Source organism: Erinaceus europaeus, chromosome 4 (assembly GCF_950295315.1).
Source record: "Erinaceus europaeus chromosome 4, mEriEur2.1, whole genome shotgun sequence".
In the NCBI taxonomy this organism is placed as follows: Eukaryota; Metazoa; Chordata; class Mammalia; order Eulipotyphla; family Erinaceidae; genus Erinaceus; species Erinaceus europaeus.
In genome coordinates, this window is record NC_080165.1 from 9616670 (window position 1) to 9631962 (window position 15293).

General features: G+C 39.5%; 1 protein-coding gene across 1 annotated transcript in view; it reads right to left on the minus strand.

The window, feature by feature from the left end:
- PTCHD4 (patched domain containing 4) overlaps positions 1-15293 on the minus strand; it is a 256884-nt gene that overhangs the window by 142863 nt on the left and 98728 nt on the right. The window contains exon 3 of the mRNA XM_060188731.1: positions 13791-14271. Coding sequence (XP_060044714.1) covers positions 13791-14271 — 481 coding nt within the window. The remainder of the gene's footprint in view (positions 1-13790; positions 14272-15293) is intronic.

The window sequence follows — 15293 nt, forward strand, 5'->3', positions numbered from 1 at the left end:
GGTTGAAACATGCAGAAGAATGAAATTGAACCACTTTATCTCACCAGAAACAAAAATCAACTCCAAATGGATCAAAGACCTAGATGTCAGACCAGAAACAATCAAATACTTAGAGGAAAACATTGGTAAAACACTTTCCCACATACACATCAAGGACATCTTTGATGAATCAAACCCAATTGCAAGGAAGACCAAAGCAGAAACAAACCAATGGGACTACATAAAATTGAAAAGCTTCTGCACATCCAAAGAAACTATTAAACAAACAGAGAGACCCCTCACAGAATGGGAGAAGATCTTCACATGCCAGACACCAGACAAGAAACTAATCACCAAAATATATAAAGAGCTCAGCAAACTTAGCCGCAAAAAAGCAAATGACCCCATCCAAAAATGGGCAGAGGAAATGAACAAAACATTCACCACAGAGGAGATCCAAAAGGCTAACAAACATATGAAAAACTGCTCTAGGTCACTGATTGTCAGAGAAATGCAAATCAAGACAACACTAAGATACCACCTCACTCCTGTAAGAATGGCATACATCAAAAAGGACAGCAGCAACAAATGCTGGAGAGGATGTGGGGACAGAGGAACCCTTTTACATTGCTGGTGGGAATGTAAATTGGTACAGCCTCTGTGGAGAGCAGTCTGGAAAACTCTCAGAAGGCTAGACATGGACCTTCCATATGACCCAATAATTCCTCTCCTGGGGTTATACCCCAAGGACTCTATAACACCCAACCAAAAAGAGGTGTGTACTCCTACGTTCATAGCAGCACAATTCATAATAGCTAAAACCTGGAAGCAACCCAGGTGCCCAACACCAGATGAGTGGCTGAGAAAGCTGTGGTATATATACACAATGGAATACTATGCAGCTATCAAGAACAATGAACCCACCTTCTCTGACCCATCTTGGACAGAGCTAGAAGGAATTATGTTAAGTGAACTAAGTCAGAAAGATAAAGATGAGTATGGGATGATCCCACTCATCAACAGAAGCTGACTAAGAAGATCTGAAAGGGAAACTAAAAGCAGGACCTGATCAAATTGTAAGTAGGGCACCAAAGTAAAAACCCAGTGGTGAGGGGTAGGCATGTAGCTTCCTGGGCCAGTGGGGTGTGGGAGTGGGCGGGAGGGATGGGTCACAGTCCTTTGGTGGTGGGAATGGTGTTTATGTACACTCCTAGCAAAATGTAGACATATAAATCAGTAGCTAATTAATATGAGAGGGGGAAATCAATTGTATGTCTCAAAGTTTCTCAAAAGACAAACTGAATCTTTTTAATATATAGGCTATGTATTTGATATGCGGACTCTCCCAAAAGCCTAGACCAAGTAGATTAGAAGCTTCCAATAGCACAGCTATATACAAGATACTGGGTACTGTCCAGCAAACCATAACAAAGGGACTTTTCAAAGTTAACCCAATTAACAAATAATGTGATGATAATATTAACTATTGATTGTCTTTTTGAACCCTAAGACAGCAGGAACCTCACATCTTCACTATAGAGCCCCTACTTCCCCCAGTCCTGGAACCCTTGGATAGGGCCCACTTTCCCGTATGCATCTCCCAATCCAAACCAAATAACATTGCATCTGCCGATCACAACCTAACCAAAGCAACGATTGCTACCTCAACATGCTTCACCTCAGAATGTATCCAGAGACTTCACGTGTGGAATGACAACCCTTCAGCTTCATTACTCGGGTGAGACCTTTCCTTTAATAGTACACTCTAATTTCATCTCAGGTAGTTCACTTTCTAACAAAGTCCCATAACCTAGATATACACCATTTTCTGTGAGAGAGAGCTTATGTGCACACATATCTATAAACTACTGCAGAATATATACCTGAAAGCAGAAGTACACTAGAGTTCGCAGTGAGTACCTCCCTAACACTTCCTCTCCACTATTCCAAGCTTGGGATCCATGATTGCTCAACAAATTGTTTGGCTTCATATGTTAACTCTCTTTTCAATCACCAGGTTCCAGATGCCACCAGGATGCTGGCTAGGCTTCCCTGGATTGAAGACCCCACCAATGTGTCCTGGAGCTCAGCTTCCCCAGAGTCACACCCTACTAGGGAAAGAGAGAGGCAGACTGGGGGTATGGACCGACCAGTCAACGCCCATGTTCAGCAGGGAAGCAATTACAGAAGCCAGACCTTCTAACTTCTGCAACCCTCAACGACCCTGGGTCCATGCTCTCAGAGGGATAGAGAATGGGAAAGCTACCATGGGAGGGGGTGGGTTATGGGGATTGGGTGTTGGGAATTGTGTGGAGTTGTACCCCTCCTACCTTATGCTTTTGTTCACTAATCCTTTCTTAAATAAAAAATTTAAAAAAAAAGATTTATTATTGAATAGAGACAGACAGAATTGAGAAGGGGGAGGGGAAATAGGGAGGGAGAGAGACAGAGAGACTCCTGCAGCCCTACTTCATCACTCATGAAGCTTTCCCCTTGCAGGTGAGGAGCAGAGGCTTGAACCTGCGTCCTAGAGCTAGGTAGTGGGTACACATGCCCAGGTGTGCCACTGCCTGGCCCCCTTGATTCCAGTTTCTTTTTTTTTCATAGTTTTTTTTTATTTTTTAAATACTTATTTACTTATTTTCCCTTTTTGTTGCCCTTGTTGTTTTATTTTTGTAGTTATTACTGTTGTTTTTATTGATGTCATTGTTGTTGAACAGGACAGAGAGAAATGGAATGAAGAGGGGAAGACAGAGAGGGGGAGAGAAAGATAGACACCTGCAGACCTGCTTCACAGCCTGTGAAGTGACTCCCCTGCAGGTGGGAAGCCAGGGTTCGAACCTGCTTGTCCTTACAATTTGCGACACATGCACTTAATCTGCTGTGCTGCCTCCAGATCCCGATTCCAGTTTCTTAAATGATATTTATTTCAACGTATCTGCTTTTCTTCAGGAAATAAAGAAATGATGGAAGTTTTATTTCATTTTTCAAATTTTGAGAGTATACACTGATACAGGACAGTCAAAAGAAAAATAATTTCTGGTAGGCAATTTCAACTCTCTTGCATTGAGAATTTTTTTTTGAGACATTCTGACATGACAGTCAAATCAACTTCACTTAACAAGAATAGTTAAGATTGTGTATAATTGACACATATTGCAGGAAGATTTAGCCATTTGTGGTTGAAAAGTGGTGGCATCTGGTGTAATAATAGTTTTACCAAGTGCTGGATAAAGGGGTGTCTCTTTTATTTGCTTGTTTGTTTCAAAATTCAAGCTTGATTTGCTATTTGGTTCTAGAGGTAAAAAGCAAGAACAGAATACAATGGGTTGCTTGAGGCTTATTTACAAATATTTAAATTTTAAAAGTCTAAATTAGCATGTCAACTGTTCTTGAAGCCAGCAAGCTCACCAGAGGGGTCTATTCACTTACCCTCTTGAGTAAAGCTATATTACATAGTAGCAGTTTTCACTCTCCTGAGCTTCAAATATCAACACTGTCTACTAAGGAGTAAGCTCAACAGTAGCAGAAAGTGTCATAGAAGCCTCAGAAGACAGCATGCATTTCAAAAGTACAACCACTGGGAGTATGGATCCACCTGTCAATGCCTATGTTCAGCGGGGAAGCAATTACAGAAGCCAGGCCACCTTCTGTGCCCCACAATGACCTTGGGTCCACACTCCCAGAGGAATAAAGAATAGGAAAGCTATTAGGGAGGGGATGGGATATGGAGTTCTGGTGGTGGGGACTGTGTGGAGTTGTACCCCTTTTATCCTATGATTTTTGTCGGTGTTTCCTTTTTATAAATAAAATTTTTTTTAAAAAGTACAGCCCCTTAAGGATTCAGAATATGACAGCTACTACTGTTGAACAGTGCTGTATAATAAAGGTACCAAGTATTCAGTGCTACCTCAGAAGCTGGGCCAGGATATAGTCCCACCCTATCATCTTCAAAAAGTCCTACAAAAACCAGTCAGTAAAATAATGTCTTATCGCAAAATCTTTTTTCCCCAGGAGGAACACTTCAAGCTGCAAAAGAAATTAAGATGAACATAAGACAATTAAAACTAGAAAGCAGCGGTGCGTGGAAGCATAGAAGTTAAGACATAGAAAAAAGACAGAGAAAAATCCACTCTTGTTCCTGTCTTGTTTTGGACTCTTATTAACCTTTAACCCCATATTTCTCCTTAATCTTTAAATGATCACAGGACACTAAATCTCTTCAGTTACTGCCTATTCTCAAAACCTTTATACCAAAGATCTATAGAATCCACCTCCTAGGGAGTTGGGCAGTAGAGCTGCGGGTTAAGCGCGTGTGGTGCAAAGCACAAAGATAGGTGTATGGATCCTGGTTGGAGCTCCCGGCTCCCCACCTGCAGGGGAGTCACTTCACATGCAGTGAAGCAGGTCTGCAGGTGTCTGTCTTTCTCTCCCCCCTCTGTCTTCCCGTCCTCTCTCCATTTCTCTGTCCTGTCCAACAACGACGACATCAATAATAACAACAACGACATCAATAATAACAACAACAATAACTACAACAATAAAACAACAAGGGCAACAAAAGGGAAAATAAATACATAAATATAAAAAAATTAAAAAAAAGAATTCACCTCCTTACTTTCTTATGAGTATGGGGAAAATGACTTTTTTTTTTTAATAGTAGCAACAGTGCTTACTATTCCCCTGACCCTCTGGAAGGAGACCCTCTTAATCCTTTAAGCAATGGAATTTTACTGTCCTCGTGAATTTGGCTGGACTCAGTGACTGTCTAATGTGAAGCTGTCTAACTGCACTGTCTTGTCCGGCCTTATGACTTCTACCTTTCCCTCAAGCAGCACATTTCCTTGATGCCTTGGATCATTTAGGAAGTCGGAACATCCTGGCAGCAATGTGCTGGAAAGGTCACATTTACAGGCCAGGTTCAACAGACCAATAGAGACTGATCTTCAGATATCCTCGGCTTGATCCCAGCCGTGTGGGCAACGAAATCATCTTCAGATTCGCCATTCTAGCTCGAGTGTTTCTAGTCCTTGGATGTTTAAGTGATCTTCAACTATCTGGTATTTTGCAATGCATGTTATACAGCGATAGGTAATCAGAAAGTTTGCAACTGAAAATGAATCTCTGACCTCAAATGAAATAATTGAGACCCTATCAATTTTTCCCCAAGACTCACGAAGGAAATAATTGTTAAGATCACTTGATTTCTTATACGTGGAAGTGATAGTTGGCGCTCATTAAAGAATCAAACATTAAGCATAAGGGCCCACTCAAGGATCCCAGTTCAAGCCCCTGGCTCCCCACCTATGGCAAAGAGTTTCACAAGTGGTGAAGCAGGTCTGCAGGAGTCTATCTTTCTCCTGCTCTGTCTTCCCTTGCATTCTCAATTTTTCTTTGTCCTACCGCCCACCCCCCCAAAAAATATGGCCACAGGAGAAGTGGATTTGTAGTACAGGTGCCAAGCCCCAGCAATAACTCTGGAGGCAAAAAAATTTTTTTTTGCACATACACTTGTTGTTAATGTGCAACCATCTATATATCTGGTCCACAGCATATGACAGGATGTAACAGTACAGATTCAGGTACAAAACCATTATAAGAAAATATGATTTTTCTGAGACTGGGCGGTAGTGTACCTGATTAAAAGTGCAAGGATTTGAGTTCGAGCCCCTGCTCCCCACCTTCAGGGAGGATGCTTCACAAGCAGTGAAGCAGGTGTCCAGGTGTCCATCTCTCTCTTTCTCTCTATTTCCCCCCTGCTCTGTCAATTTCTCTCCTTCCTACCTAAGAAAATGGAGAAAAATGGCCTCCAGGAGCAGTAGATTCATAGTGCCCTGACTAAGCCCCAGTGATAACCCCAGAGAAAACATTAATACATACACAAATAAACAAAATAAAATAAACTGTGATTTTGCTATATTCTCTTTTGTGTATGTGGTCGAAAGTATAAATTCTGGGAAAACAGAGTTATAGGCTGGAGATATCAGGAGCCTCTGAATCTCTTTTGAGAAAAAGTTGACAGAAAGTTTCTGATGCACACCAAACTGTGATACAAAATATAATAATAGTAAGTAAAGTTGTTATATTACTCTAAATAAATCTAAGACACTATTTTTACTGGAAATTGTTCAGACTCATCCTTTCCGGCACAGTTCTCATGAGATCTTATCATAGTCAGTCCTTTGCTTTTAGCATAAACCATCGGCTCTCTGTCCCATGATTTTTTTTCCCAACTTAATTTATTTTAATGTCTACACAATTCCAAATTCAAACTGGAGCCCAGAATTCAGATAAAATAGTCGTGTTCATTAGTTATTTTCCTAAATCTTCTTTAATTCTTCTTCCATTTTCCAAAGAGAATCCTTCATAGCCCATCACTGTCCTCAAATCAACACCCCCTTCCCCCAGTTCATTTTCGGCTGGTGACATGCTTCATATTTTAAAGAAAACTGAAACCACAGGAGAGAAATTGTAGACACCCTCTTCCAACCAAGCTAGTCTCTTTGCGTTTGCCCACATGTGTCCCTTTCTCATTCCTTAACAGGATATGAAACATTGCAGGCACATTTCTTCAAAGCCAAAGACTTGTGTTTTTAATACAATCCCTATTCAGTGATATTGCTTCTGTAATGTCCTCCTTTCTCTGCTTCTATGAATTTTTTCCACCAATGACTCCTATACACACAGGATCAGGATCAGAGCTATTTTCCTCTAACAGAATAGTCCTCGAATACTTATCATTTACAGGATCAAGAAATAGTTCATCATGTAGGGCTCATTTTTACCATGCGTGAGGACTTCATGCTTGGAGGTCAGCTTTATAAGGGAGTGAACAGACAGCACAGCCAAAGCATTACAGGTGGTCGAACAACGCTGTTGTGTCTCTGTGTTTCTCTCCATGAAATAAGGTTGACACAGGAGCAAAAGAACCATACATGTTCAAGTTATGGATAAGAAAAAAATATTTTTATCTATTTATTACTGGATAGAGGCAGTGAGAAACTGAGAAGGGAGGAGAGAAAAAGGGAAAGAGACAGAGAGACACCTGCAACCTTGCGTCACCACTTGTGAAACTTTCCCCCCTGCAGGTGGGGACCAGGGCCTTGAACCTGGGTCTTTATGCACTGTAACCTGAGCAATTAACTGGGTGTGCCATTGCCTCATACCCAGGGGAAAAAATAATAAGTGTTATCTTTGCTTGCTGCCTCTGCTTCCTATTATCCAAACTCTTCGAAAATGTTTTAATCTTTCACCCTTAGCACTTGGTCAAAGCAGTTCTTGTCCTTCAAATGGCTAAGTCAGGCTATCCATTCTCAGCCTCAGTGAGCACACTCTCATAATATCATTGAGAACAATTTCTGTCTCGCTCCTTCACGAGATCCTTTCTTTACTTGATTGCTAGATTGTGTTCTATTGTGGTTTTTTTTTTTTTTTGTCATTTTCTGAATCATCTTCAACTTTCCAGCATCTCAACATAGTAGACTTCTACTTTCCAGTTTTATTTATACTTCTAGTTGATCTTATCTGATTCCATGTCTTTCATCACTTGCTATATCTACATGAACCTCAAATTTATGTTTCCAGTTGCATCTGAACCATACCAACATACTTAGATTTAACTGCACATTTTTCCTGTCTGTAATGCTTAGTTCACTCTTTTAACTTAGCAAAGATAGAACTAAATCCTTAGTATTTTCCATAATTTCTTATTCCTACAATGTCGCCATGACAGTAAACACATCTGAATTCTTTTGGCTCCTCAGCCCCCAAACCTAAGAGTCATCTCCGACACCTATTTTATGTATTACAACCATCGCCCAGTATTTCCTGCCAATTATCTGTTCACCTTAAATTTAATTCCATTTCTTTTTCTACCACTGTCACGGGTCTCATGCTATTTCAGGCCATCACGAAACTTCAGGAAGAGTTCACAGTAACATCTTGTAGACTCTCTCTACGGCCACTCTGGATCCACTTTCATAATGTGCCAATCTTGTCTCTAAAACATGATTCAGATTACATTCCTTCATCTCAAAGTGTTTCAGAAAGTTTTCCATTTAAATCACTAAGTTCCCCGAGTCTTCTGGAGCCCCTTAACAAGATTCATAGGGAAGCAGTCAGGCACTTGTTCTATGTACTCTAGCTATACTTCTCTCCTCCCTTCACCAAGCGATATCTTCTTAGTCTTTGCATACTTGTCAGAAACACTCTCCTCAGGCTGCCACACAGCTCTTTGTATTTTTTTATTTTGTATGGTTCTCTATTTCATTTGCATTTTACTTTTTTTATAAATATTTTTTTATTGTTGTAGTTATTGTTGTTGTTGCATAGGACAGAGAGAAATGGAGAGAGGAGGAGAAGACAGAGAGGAGGATAGAATAATAGACACCTGCAGACCTGATTCACTGCCTGTGAAGAGACTCCCCTGCAGATGGGAAGCCAGGGGCTTGAACCGGGATCCTTGTGCCGGTCCTTGCGCTTTGGGCCACCTGCGCTTAACCCACTGCACTACCGCCCGAATCCATGTATTTTACTTTTTAAATTTAATTTTATTTTTAGAGAAAGGACTTTTCTCTGACCAACTCTACTCTTTACTTATTATATTGCTTGATTTATTTTTTTTACTATAAAACATATACAAATAATGTAACAGTCCATATATGATACTTGCCCTTTACAGACCTAGAATATAAGATATATGAGGGCAAGTTTGATGAGTTTGGTTCAGTGCTTCTTAATCGAGAATCATAAGTACTTGGAATCTGGTAGGTGTCCAACAAGTGTTTGCTTTAACTAATACATACATGAATATGGAAGTCATAGAGAATATTTCTTATGGGATGCATTGGATCGACCTTCCCGTGGTGCATCCCGTGAGTACCCATTTATTGGGGAAACTGACGATCCTTCCTAGCCGACTGAATCCACATGGATCCCAGTCACTTTCAAAGCCAGTAACAAGCAGACATCAGGCTCAACCTGATGCTGTTGACTGGCTACGGAAGAAGGGCAAACGCTAGAAGAAGAAGAATTTGAAAACCCTGGATTAAATAATCCAAGTCATAAATCTCTGTCCAGTGATAATAAATTAAAATAAGACTTCTTCCATATAAAAAAACTCAGGATGGGTAGCAGAAATAGTAGCGAGTCAGTGCTACTGGTGTTTTTGGCAACTCTCCACAAAGGAGCAGCAAGATATTGCATGAGATGTCTGTGTGTGTTATTAGACCAGATTTCTCCTTGTAGAAAGAGGAATCATATTTACATAAAACAAATGGCGTGAAAACAAATGTTGACAATGACCTATAAATTAAATTAGTGACCGTCTGTACAGAGAAAGGGCATCAGGCTACAACTAGAGTATATCATTTTACATGTTTTGTTAATTATTACTACAAATGTGCATTTCTCTTTCTGTAGTATTTTCTAGAGTAAGTAGAATAATCTTCTTTTCTAAGTTTGGAATATAGAATTTGATAAATATAAATTTATTTATGGACACCTGAACCACATATAAAAGCTAGTACGGCATTAAGAAATATACTATATAGGGCTCTTAAATAACACTGGTGATATTAAATGGATAAATGTAAAAAAAATAGGGGGTTGGGCAGTGGCACACTTGGTTCAGCACATAGAGTGAAAACCATAAGGGCCCGCACAAGGATCCAGGTTAGAGCCCCTGACTCCCCATCTGAAGGGGGGGTCGCTTCACAAGTGGTGAAGCAGGTCTGCAGGTGTCTTTCTCTCCCTCTCTGTCTTCCTCTCCCATCTCAATTTCTATCTGTCCTATCAAAAAAAAAAAAAGTCACAGGAACAGTGGATTCATAGTACAGGCACCGAGCCCCTGCAATAACCTTGGAGGGAGGGAGGAAGGGAGGGAGGGGGAGAGAGAGAGAGAGAGAGAGAAGAGAGAGAGAGAGAGAAAGAGAGAGAGAGAGAAGAGAGACACAGTATAGATGAAAGACTGTGGTAAAAAAAAAAAAAAGATAATTTACTAACAGAATACCAGAAGTATCAAGCCCAACCTCAAGGATGAACTCTAATAAGGATGAACATTTAAATCTCAGAGCATAATGAAGTGAATACTCCTTTCCTCAGATAGATCCTTGAAGGAAGATAGGTGAGGAAATAGAGGGTTACAGAGAGCAGAGGGCAGCTTCCCCTTCACCCTGCTAACTAGATGATGTAGTTTTTTTTTATTATAAAAATTGTTATTGGTTATAAGAGGGGAGAAAGAGAGAGAGAGAGAAAAGAAAGAAAGAAAGAAAGAAAGAAAGAAAGAAAGAAAGAAAGAAAGAAAGAAAGGAGAATACTAGTCAGTTTGACATTGTTTTGTGTCCTCTGGAATCTTATGCATGAAAGATCTGTGCTCTAAAAGGTTGAGTTACCTTCCAAGCCCTGGATTATATAGTTATGACACTACATAAACTGCACCAATCACACGACTAGTTTCACCCCCAAATGTCTGTCTGTACCATGATTATATACGTTAGAATCAGTTCACTTACGATCAACAGTACACTCTACCTCACAACTTTCAAAGTGGTCCTTTCTGTCACAGATTTGTTCCTCTGATGTTCTTCATTCAAGGTGTGATCATTCTACTTTCTCTCCCACAGGTCTTCAGACCTCTCCAACAAAGAAGTAACAAAGGAAAGTAGCAAGTAGAGGTCGGAAGGCAACATGTAACTTAAATATGCCTATATAAAGAAATGATTGCAGAGAGGGATCTGTTCGGGGTCTAGGACCATCATATCCATATGGGGATCCCAGGACTCCCTGACTAGGGCCCTGGATGACGGAGTCGGTGCTAGTGATCAAGAGCCATCACTGAAGTATGCTGCCCTCTTGGAATATACCTAAAATAGAAATACCAGCTTGTTCCAAAATGGAGACCTCCAATACCATCTGCTTATATTCTTACCTTTAGATTGTTGATTATTAAACAATCAGTTCTGCTTTATATCTTAATACTTTCTCAGCCACCAACTTGCAGACACTACCATGACACCAACCAGACTTCCATGAGCAGACAACCTCATCAATGTATCCTGGACCCCCATGCCCCAGAGCCCTGTCCCACTAGGGAAAGACAGAAACAGGTTGGCAGTATGGATCCACCTGTGAATTCCCATGTCCAGTAGAGGAGCAATTAAAGTAGCCAGACCTTCCACTTTCTGCGCCCCATAATGACCCTGGGTTCATACTCCCAGAAGGATGAAGAATAGGAAAGCTTCCAATGAAGAGGATGGGATGTGGAATTCTGGTCATGAGAATTGTATGGAATTGTACCCCTCTTATCCAATGGACTTGTCAATCATTAAATCAATTTTTAAAAGTTCATTGAGTTCTAACTTCAGCTGAAGAATAAAATAATAGCATTGCATCTTCAAAATGTAAGACTAATGCAAAAATCTATCAGTTTACTGAGTCAATCTGGACACAGCACTACACCTAACCTACTCTCTGACACGTACTGAACTAGTGGGGAAACTGTGATCAAAGCTCAGACTTCATAACTCTATAGACTGTTTTGTCTAAATTCACTAGCTCTGAATCTTACTATCACAGTCAGATGATAAACAAAGAAAATACTCCCTGGATAAAACAAATGTAGTATCACACAAGTATCTATATATAGATCTCTTGTCACTATATTTTCCAACACCACAAAAGATTTCTATGCAGACTATTCTAAGGACTTGAAGGAATAATGGAAGAACGTCTATTAACAAAACTTCCTAACATCTGCATTTACACTGTGCAGATTTGATATTTGATTTTGAAGATTTTAGGAGAAGAAAATTATTAAAACCATGCGCTTTGAAGCATGGTCTGGATTTTTTTCCTCACTGTGGCTTTTGGTGTTTTGTTATTACTTGAAGGAATAAAAACACCACTCTGATCTTATAGAGCTTCGTTTTAATTTAATATTGGCAAAAACAATGCATCTCTTGTATCTCTTTATTTCTGATGAAGATAAAATATTATCTCATTCTGATACATATTTCTATTATTGTTACCAGTTTGAGGAAAAGTGCCAGTATATTCTGTGGTAACAAATGTGTTAATCTTCAATGAGCCAAATTTCACTCGTGAGTCAGACTGTATAATTTCAATACTTATAGTATTATTTTAAGTCATAAGACTAAGTGCAAAAGTATAAATGGATAAAATCCAGACATTTCCTTGTCAATGATTATTGTTTTCACATAACTTTTAGGGAAAAAAAAGGAAAAACATATTTTGTTAACATGATAAAGATGAATTTAAAGATAATATGCAAAATACAGGAAGTCTTTCAATTGCTTGAAGGACAAAAAGGTTCCTACCCATAATAGCATCTAGTGCACATACTACGTCTTGCCGATAATGAGTTTTTACTATGTGTCCTTATCTTTAGTTATACCCAGTTCATGCTCAAAAATAATTCTTTGAATATGATATAATTATATTTTGTTAAAAGGAAACAGAACCTTAGTGGGATAAAATAGCTCAATAGAGCTATAACCAAACGAAATGTCTAGATAAAGAGCTTGATCACAACATGCACAATATAAATTCACTTTTCAGTATTGAGCCTGAAAATCTGCATTAGGGTAAAAAAACAAAGAAATAAAAAGTGCTGTTATCTAGATTTTCTGACCATCAAATTGTATCTTGTAAATAATAAAACTATAATTTAGAGCTGATTTTAATCTCATGAGCATACAAATCATTACTATATAGCAAAAGACACTTTGGCTCATGCCAGTTCACCACTAAGAGGCCATTTTCAATATCTCATCTTCCAAATCACTGCACATAGGGAGTTATATCACATTTGAGAGGACTCTTTTTATATCTGTGATTTGATATCACAGATACCATCACTGTCATCTTTTTTCCTGACACTTTCTGTCAATCTAGATGTTGAGCCATCAATTGCTTTTTTAAAAATATTTTATTTATTTTACTTTTGGAAGAGATGCAGAGAGAGAGAAAGACAGAGAGAAACACCAGAGCACTGCTCAACTCCGGCTTATGGTGCTGCAGGGGACTGAACCTGGGACTTTGGAGCCTCAGGCATGAGAGTCTGTTTGCATAACCATTATGCTATCTCCCCCAACTATCAATTGCTTTTCTTCTGAGACTCAGTCTCTTCCATAAGAGCTCTCTCTTACACATCCATATAGAAAATTTCTACCTCATTCTATGTATGTGTGGAAGGGATGATCTTGACGGAGGATGCTCATTACCTATTTTGATCAGCAAAGAAAAAATTATCAGAGGACCTACCTTTAAGTGTCCACAGGAATATTTTGCTTTATAAGAAGTGGGGAAAATGAACATATTTCCTGTCAAATCTTTGAAATGAATTGTTTAATAAAATCCAATAAATAAGTTCTTTATGATGTGAACCAATAAATGGTGTTAGGCGTTTTACCCTACGGTATTCACATTTCACTACAATCAACTTGAAGATGGGAGCATGTACATGAACCACAAAGTTTTATTTGAAGTAGCTCCAGGTCTAGGATCTCTTTAACTCACCTACATATTTTAAAGAAACTACAATGTGTAATTTTAAATATATGTGATAATATTAAATTTCCCAACATAAGTGGGAATCAGGTTTGGTCTTTTTAAATTTCTTGTAAGGTTCAACAAGGTGAAACAGACATTACTCCAAGTAAAATGACACACAGTCAGTCACATAGATACATCAAAGGCAAAATGAAAAGAGACTTCTACCTGATGATTCAAGAAATGGACTACCTTGCCCCCAAATTGGTAAGAAGCCATTTACCACAAGGATGAATAGTTACCCATGGCGAAGAATGGGATTCCCAGGAGGGTGGAGTTGTACTTTCCATCTGTGATGAAGAAGATCCCCACTGCAGTGACGATGGAGATGCAGACTGTGAGCACACCAAGGAAGCCTAGGAAGGGCTTACTGCGCAAGCAGTCCTTCATGGAGCTGGAGAGAGTGGCCGTGGTCAGAATCAGCAGAAGGCTCACCAGGACTTTGCTTCTGGCCAGGATGCTGGTCTTATGAAAGTCTCTCCAGAGGCTGAAGGATGCTAAGGAGTAGAGCTGAAGGTCCTGGTGCTCCTCCTGGAGCTTCCTCATCAGCTTACAGAACTCATTCTCCCACTTCTCCCCTATGAGGTCCTGGGTGGCAGAGCCATAGGATTGGAGGTAGTAGGTGATTTGAATGGCTCTGGCTGACTTGACCCGCGGGTCTTTGCTGTTTGGCACTTCCACTACCCCGCCGAGTTGGTGTCCAATAAAACTGTTCCTCCCATCCTTGAAAACAGAAAACGGGGAGGAAACCAAAGTTACCAAATTGATGGACATTTCAGAGAACAGAATCTTAGTCTAAATGAAAGAGTACAGAAAAGTAGAGCTAGACACTAGCAGTTGCAGAACTGATGTGGATGGAGTGATCTGATAGGAAATCATACTCAAACATTTCTGGGGACCCATGGAATAGCATGCAGCACAATAAGGAGTAGAAACAATGTGGTATTAAGAAGCTCTTCAAGACTTGTCACATGCATGGGGAAATGGACATCCATATTACCATGATATCATGAATACCATCATTATCAAAATATTCTAAGTCCTTTATGAAGAACCAAGCTATATGACTCATTTTTACCCAAAAGTGAAACATGGCATGAGTTAACAACATTTTAAATCATATTTTATAATTATATGCTAAACTTTCTAGAATTACACAAAATTACACCAAAATACACACACACACACACACACACACACACCACAAATCTTTCCACTCATTCTTTATATGCTAGGGGTATAACTGCTTATGCCAGAATAAGTAGAATAAAATACTATACTATGATCTATGATTTTATAATTACTGTAATACTCTTGCATGTTTCCATCCTTCCTCCTCCTCCTTCTTCTTTTTTCGTTATTTCTTTCTCTCTCTCTCTTTCTCTCTGCTTGTTTCCATATAAACAGGGAGAAATGGAGAGGGTATGGGAAAATAGAAGGGAAGGAGAGGGACACCAGCAGTCCTGCTTCACCACCTGTGGAGTTTTCCCTTTGCAGATGGAGCCTGGGGGCTTGAACCCAAGTCCTTGTGCATTGTAGTATGTGCACTCAACCAGATGTGCCAACACCTGGCCCCTGCAGTGTTTTCTAACAATAACATAAGCACCTGTTGACTCATTAAAAAGTCTGAAACACTCATCTCTTTCTTAAAAGAATTAATGAATTCTATAAGACTTAATTCAAAGAAGAACTAACACCAATATTACTCAACCTTTTCCAGAAAACAGAAAAAGGGAAATCACTCC